Source organism: Morone saxatilis, unplaced genomic scaffold (genome assembly GCF_004916995.1).
Source record: "Morone saxatilis isolate NCDOM2014 unplaced genomic scaffold, NCSU_SB_2.0 Contig14, whole genome shotgun sequence".
In the NCBI taxonomy this organism is placed as follows: domain Eukaryota; kingdom Metazoa; phylum Chordata; class Actinopteri; family Moronidae; genus Morone; species Morone saxatilis.
This window is the reverse complement of record NW_023339696.1, coordinates 5,140,682-5,148,220: the sequence shown is the minus strand read 5'-3', so window position 1 is coordinate 5,148,220 and position 7,539 is coordinate 5,140,682. Positions and strand designations below refer to the sequence as shown.

General features: G+C 39.1%; 1 protein-coding gene across 1 annotated transcript in view; it reads right to left on the bottom strand.

Moving 5' to 3' along the window:
- Nucleotides 1-7,533, bottom strand: part of xpo6 (exportin 6) — a 14,467-nt gene extending 6,934 nt beyond the window's left edge. The window contains exons 1-11 of the mRNA XM_035654982.1: nt 7,384-7,533; nt 6,214-6,304; nt 5,664-5,776; nt 4,964-5,161; nt 4,270-4,429; nt 3,717-3,794; nt 3,054-3,585; nt 1,763-1,889; nt 1,532-1,641; nt 1,253-1,361; nt 969-1,061 (exon numbers count right to left, since the gene is read on the bottom strand). Coding sequence (XP_035510875.1) covers nt 969-1,061; nt 1,253-1,361; nt 1,532-1,641; nt 1,763-1,889; nt 3,054-3,585; nt 3,717-3,794; nt 4,270-4,429; nt 4,964-5,161; nt 5,664-5,776; nt 6,214-6,304; nt 7,384-7,386 — 1,614 coding nt within the window. The 5' untranslated portion in view covers nt 7,387-7,533. The remainder of the gene's footprint in view (nt 1-968; nt 1,062-1,252; nt 1,362-1,531; nt 1,642-1,762; nt 1,890-3,053; nt 3,586-3,716; nt 3,795-4,269; nt 4,430-4,963; nt 5,162-5,663; nt 5,777-6,213; nt 6,305-7,383) is intronic.
- Between the last annotated feature and the right edge of the window lie 6 nt (nt 7,534-7,539).

Genomic DNA, 7,539 nt, shown 5'->3' with positions numbered 1-7,539 from the left:
GTAACATGCACAACATGGAGTTGAAAGAACAAACAAAAAAAAGAAGAACTTTAGAACCAAACAACATCTATCTGGAGGAACCAGTACCAAACAGGAACCAATTCATGCAATCACATTTAACAGAATTCAATTTCAGTTTTACGAACTAAGATAGAAATGAAAGTACGACAGCACATTAACTTGATACAGCAGTTTACTGGACATTGCAATTCATCTCCTGATATGCTGGTTACACCTAAAAACAAACCAAAACTAACATTTGTATAAAAGCAAAAACTATATATAAGTATATGTCTTGTTTGTCATTAGAACTGTCAGTCTCTTGTAGAAAAAAGGTGAAACACATAATTCGATCTGTAAAACTGCTTGACAGGCAGTGCTATTGAGTTAAAGTTCACTGGAAATGTGACATTCAGATGGAAGAAATCATTGAAGCTGAATAAAGAACAATGTTAAAACTTTTAATACTAAAAATGTTTCAACTAAAACTTGACCTCCACCTATATTTATAATAATTAATATTTTCTAATCTTAAGACAACTTGTTGTGTGTTCAACCTGAAATAATTTCACACATTGTTTAACTTTTTCTATCTAGAATTTCCCTCGGGATAAATAAAGTATCTATCTATCTAGAATTTCCCTCGGGATAAATATAAGTATCTATCTATCTAGAATTTCCCTCGGATAAATAAAGTATCTATCTATCTTGAATTTCCCTCCGGGATAAATAAATATCTATCTATCTTCTATCTATCTATTATCTATCTATCTATCGTATCTATCTATCTACTTATTCTATCTATCACATAGCATGACGTATTAAGTGTCATTCTTGTGAATGTTTTTTAAAAAGGGGTTAAACTGTTGACCATATCATGTTTGAGGTGACAGTGCACACACAAATGTTTTAAGTCCACTTAAAGACGCCTAAAAAAAGTCAATATGACACCAACATTGATCTCTTACCAGAGTAGAGAATGCATGGGATGGGAGCAGCTCCATCACCTTGGCAACCACCTCCAGACTCTGACGCAGGTACCTTTGCCACTCAGTCTGTTGCTATGGTTACAAAATGAAGGAGGACATTCAAACTTTTAAGTGAAAGATTTACGACTTTGTAGTGCGTGCGTGGGGTTAATATGCTAATATTACACCTTTATTGGGGACTTCACATGGCTACAAGAGATACACAGCGCACACAGTATTTAATAAAATTGACAGACAGTGAAATATATGTAACTTGTTCTTACATCATCGTCCAGAGTCTCATCATCCAGCTCTTCCAACTGGGCCTGGTTATATCTGAACTGTATGCGATTCAGAACTTCCCTTAACAGAAGAACTAAGGCATCTTTGTACCTGTCCAACAATACACAAATATATTAAATCAACAACAAATGAATAACAACAAATCAGGCATTTTATACACTTGCCTGCCTATATTTTATAAGGTTGCATTAATTTGAGATAATGTTTGGTTCACTTGATGTTTCAGAAATAGGTTTCAAAAGGTGTTCACCGTGACTTACCTATTTAGAACACACTCCCTGTCAGCCAGTCTGCTTTTGATTTTGGTTGTTAGAAAATCCAAAAAGACACTCCATATATCCAAACAAGCAAAGTACCCTTCATGTGTAGGCTGAAAACCAAATGAGAAGCAAGTTTTATAAACTGACAGAACTTTTTTTATTTAGCAGGTAGCCTGTAGAAGTCAACAACCTTTAGTGTGACATTTGGTTGGACCAAGTGATCATCATTACCTGGTTGAAGGTGTACTTGAAAAGCAGGGCAAGAAACTCTACAATTGGAAACTGAGGACTGGACTCAATCCGCCTCAAGTGAACACTGACAAACAGCCGCAGAAAATCTGTGAACTTTTCCAAGTAACTGCAAAATGAAAGAGAAAACATTAAAGTCACCACAAACATCATGCAGTCCTTTATTTCAAATAGTCTAAGATGGACAATATCATTAAATATTTTAAACTAAGGCTGGGTGCTCACATTATTATCAGAGGACGTTACATTACCCTGGGGCGACCAAATTGGCCATCAGGTCTGAGTCTGAATAGTTGCCCTCTGGTGCAGACGTTACCAGACACAGAGGCACTACTGCACCTGCCATCGCTAGTTAACATTACAGCAACATGCTACAGGGCTCTGGCAGCAGGTAGTCTACCGTTAGCTAGTAAACGGTGTAAAGCATGAATGAATTTCCCCTTTAAAAAGATTCAAAAATCAGCGTAAGGAGACCCAAATCTCAAAACAGCGTGTAAAAGAGGGAAACATCTGGCCACACACACACAATATATACTTGAAAGCAGAGGGATATACTGGGCTCAGCCGTTTGCATGGCCACTTGCCAAGCACCTCAGCTGGCCGATATAAAACAGTACATGCGACTTGTCAGAATGACTTGCTATTTATATCTATGATGGAAAGACCATCGATGATGATGACAGCAGCCTTTACTCAGGTTAGCAAGTATTATATTTCTGCAAAAAAAAAAACTGCTGAAGTTTAAAGCAGGAGTTTGTAGAATACCACCACTACCAACTCAAAAATGATTTTGCTGTTACTAGTAATGCAACTGTTCTTTCATATTAAACCACTGAAGTTGGGTTACGTTTTACTTATTATGTGGATTAGATTTTTGTATCAATTGATATTAATGACTACACTTTAAACATCTAACAGTTAATTTACTGAATATGGTCATTAATAAACTCAACAGTCAATAATGAACACCAAATTGAATATATACATTCATATATAAAAAAAAAAATCTAATTCACCAGGACCATAGAAACATGGGATCATTCTCAGCTACCGTCTAGTCAACTGAAGACATTTCTGTCAATGTTTTCAACATAGGCAGAAAGAATAGGTCTGAATTATACACATATGACAGAGCTGCGGTAAACTGCTGTATTGAGCCTGTGTGTAGACAAAAAAAAACAAAGAAGTGCAACTTCTGTATCCAAATTATGTCGAGGTAATGAGCTCTCTAGTCTGCATAAATATTAGTGTAAATGAAAGGACTATGCCATACCTTTCATCAAGCTCCTGTAGGCGGCTCTTGACTGTATGAGCGTTATTCTCTCGTGTCAGTCTCTGCAGGAGAAAGAAGGTCTGCTGGAACATGCGCAGCAGGTACTCCTCAAAATCCATTGGCACACAGTTCTTCGACACAAGCTCATTGACACAGGTCATGGCGAGTACACCAAGCCGGGCACGATCCACCTTGTTGCCCTCGCTCTGCTGTCCATTGCGCCCTCCACCATTCGATGTTGGTGGCATTGTCCCAGGATTAAGCTGGCCATTAGAAGAGGAGGAGTTGGAGGAAATGAAGGATCCTGTCTTGGCCTTTGTCCTTAGATCACAACCAAAACGTGCAAAATGGAAAATGGATGCCAGCAGGGTGGGTGTGATGCTTGTGGACAGAGGGATCCAGCTGAACAGGTGAGCCAAACACTCCAAAACCAGACAACAGAGCTGCTGACTGTCACTGTCCAATGTTGCCATGGGCTGGCAAAGCAGCTTTGAGTACTGGCTGCCCTGAAACAAACTGCCCAGCAATTCCACTGATAGATAGAAGAGACAAAAAATGGTCTGGTTAACAAACAACAACAAAGCGCTCAATACAATTCTTGCTATAGTCAACGTTCACACATTACTAGAAAGTCTTTATGTAACTTAAGGACAATCTACTCACCACTTTCCCCTGAGGTGGGTGAGGGAGGTGGGGTGGAAGCTATGACACTGTGCTTGTCCCAGTAGGTCTCCAAGATACCTGCAAAACATGACGTGACAAGAACCCTATTACCTATATATACAGAAAGTTTGAACCAAAACATTTGCTCGAACTGGCAGCCTGACTAACTGGTGGCAGATGTTATCTTTAGTAAATTGGGGCATTAAAATAACATCCAGTAGATGTGCCTCAGTTTTAAAATTTCAATTTTGATATTTCAGACTATCCTTTACACACCTTGTAATGTGGAAATCTAACATCACATAGAGAGAGCACTGTTAACCTCCACAGTCACTGTTTGATACTCTCCACCCACATGCATGTATCAATAACATGTTCTGCACCATAGCAAGATAGTGAAAGAGGGATTAAACAGTAAGAGCATAAAGTACTTTCTACATCTTGCCTGCAACCTGTTGTTTGCCTGCATTACCATTGATCTACCAGCAACTACAGCCTGGATCTATTCACATTAGTTCATCACTTTGCACAAGTACTGAAAGGTTGTTCTCACCCGTCAACAGTCCAAGCACTGTCGGTACCTGCTCCAGGAGCAGTTTACGAAGCTCATCTTTCCTGGCGACACTCAAGTCTTCCCTAGGACATGCAAGTTCCTCTGATGTGGTTTTCAACATCACCAACCCCAACTGAGCCAGAGCTGGGGACTGGATCAACTGCAGTTCACAACAGAGTGACAATAGCTCGATCAATAAAGATAAAGATGACGGTTCCCAAACTGGAGGGGGCTAGATGCCTAAATTCTACCACTGGACCCTTTTCTCTTCTGCATTGGTAAATTAAGGATTTATTTCTATCGAAGATCAGAGTTGGTGATTGTTGGAACAGTGGAAAGACTAACAAATACAGTTTTACTTTGTTTTTGTCCACTTTGAATGTAGTTATGATGTTACGATGATGTGTGAGGTAAAAATTACTGGTTTTGTATATGGAGTCTGGTGGGCTGTAGCACCGATGTGTCTGTGCTCTAGTGCAACATCTAGTATCAGTGAATAGATAACCTTTGAAGAAAGTTAACCTGAAGTGCAGTTTAAATATATTTGCCAGATAAAGGGAGAGGGATACTTTTCAAAAAGATTTTTTTTATAAAACACATTCAACACAAACTTGTTGTTTGAATGTAAACTCTGCGTCTTAGTCAACCGGTTAGTGTTGAATATATTAACAGAAACAAATTCAGCTGGGCTTACCTGAAGGGTGTTTGTAAAGAAATCATGGTAGAACATTGGCCAGTCCTGGCGACCAATGTCCACAATGACTTTGCAGAGTTTGTTACGAATGAAATAGGGCACCGCTTTGTGCTGAGCAAGTAGGAGTTTGGGCAGACAGCTGCGAATTTCCATCTTGTCTTGTGAAGCAACACCAATCCACATCTTGTTCACCAGGTTCTGAAAGTAAAAGAAAAAAACAATTCCCTGTCAAAGCTGTGTCTGAATTTATACAGAACAATTCTCAATATCAGAGATTCCTTTGAATGATGATTCATTTAAAAAGTAAGTAAATAAAATAAATAAATAACAATGAAGTGCCTACTGCCCAACATTTTAGTAACACACCTTCCACCAACATAAATCATCTAAATTTTAGCATACAAATCTCAGATGTGCATTAACAAAGGGTTAAGTTAATTAAGGGTCACAGGATGTTTAACCTTTTAACTCCTGCGAAATGTATTATATATGTATCCTCATTTACTGAACATGTTTTGCAGAATAAAAATAAAAAAACACAAGGAAACAGGAGAACTGCAGGAAACAAATTCTACCACTTAATGTGTTCACCTATAAAACAACACTTTTTCTCAGGGAACTATCCTATTTTCATAAGCAAAAAAGGCCCCTATACAGTACTATGAACTCAAGACATGCATTTCCCGCCTACAGGACTTACTTCAAATACTGTGAGGCTGTACATCATTACATACTCATTCCGAGTATTGGAGAGAAAGAACAAGCAATGGCGCCACGCTCCAGTCTGCTGTGCAAAGTTATTCAGCAGCTCTTCTGCACAAAAAAAAAGGAAGTAGGCATGAAAGAGGTATAAGACAATGTAGACCTTCACTAGCAGACAGACTGAAAGTAATGCGTCACAACACAGGAAGTGTAGAAAAAAACCACACTAAACGAAAAAATACTTTTAATAGAAAGCAAATTATTTCAGGTCACATTAAACAGTGACAACTACACCTACACTTCAGTATATTCAGATATCCAGACTAGTTGAGGCAGATATATGCCAAATGTTAAAAGCATTTGACAGAGACTTAATGCATGACAGTTTAAGTTAATGCAATGTGAAACTGACCCTGAGTCATTTCAAATATCTGTCCCCTCATTGTTTTTTAGAGACAAATCATACGTTGTTTCCATTACAAACCAGCCTGTCGAAACACAAATTTCATACTTGCTTCTAGAGTGTATGGTAGGTTTAACAAACTTACCTATTTCTCTCTTTCGCTCATTGGTGGTGCAGCTGTGAAAGAACTCTGTCATAAGGCTCTCCAGTGCACGCAGTGATGACTCCTCTGAAGCCTAGTGGGTGATAAAAAGGCGAAGTTAAGTACAAAATGCACATTTGGACAACTGAATGCAGTAATATTCTGTCATAATCATCTCCACGTTTGCATGGCTCGGACTCAGAGCAGTATCTATCTTGTGTATACTGCAGGACATGCACTCCAAACCCAGTACAGTGCATGTCATGCAGTATACAAGACCTGAAACCCATCCTCACAGTGAAGAGAAAAATGCACACCATTCAGTATCTTAGCATTAAGTATGCAATAATTTGTTAACAAAGAAAGCCTGTATGTTTGTGCAGAGTCCTTCAGCGTGTAGCTCTGCACACTGACTGAAGAAGAGACCTTTGTATGTTAGTGCTGGCAGGCTTATGTACCATGTTGCTCAAGCGGGTCACTTGGTGAATTGATGAAGAAACTTATCTTCACATGCGCTCGCCTGCACTTAGCTATAGTTCGTCATTGCACACATGTATGACTGTGTATGCTTTGGCATTGTGTCATGGAAATATAGTTCACATCATTTGGTAATTCTACAGTTCACAGCTGCAGTATCTGCAAAGCCACGGCCATACAATTCATATTATTCATATTCAAGTTGCAATTGAAACAAATCACTCGTGTTATATAAATTGTAATACCACACTTTGACAGGTGGAGGAACTTGGGCCCTTGTTAGCAAAACCGAGATAGCAAATTGAGCTTTTAAAGAGCAGCTCCTGTGGCAGGCGGGTCTGAATTCCTCAAATAAGCCACAACTTGCCGAGGCTGAACACAACTCACAGCAAATATTCGGTTTTGTAAGATGGGCGTCTTGTACCGTGAAATGGCTTAACAAGCTGTCACATCCCGTGAAATACCTGGCCTCTTGCAAACCGTTATATGACTTAACCGGCACAGAGGCCCGTAGTGCAAACAGTAACACACTTTTATCTAAATGTGAAGAAATCCACAGTCATTACTGACCTAACTTTATGGCTTCCTGTTAAAACATTCGTATCAAAAGCGTATGCACCACGTTAGCTACTAGCAAACACGACAGGAAGACTACGCGAATAACTACACAAATAATGCACATTAAATTACACTTACCATGTTTAGGTGGCTCTGGTGCTTTCTTCACTTTACTTAGTCTCGGATTAATTACAGTAATAAGCCAACATTAGCTACCCAGCTAGCCAGTTCTCTAGCTAACGTTAGCTGAGGTGTTGCTGGCTAACGTAACCGCAGACGGTGCTCATCATGGTC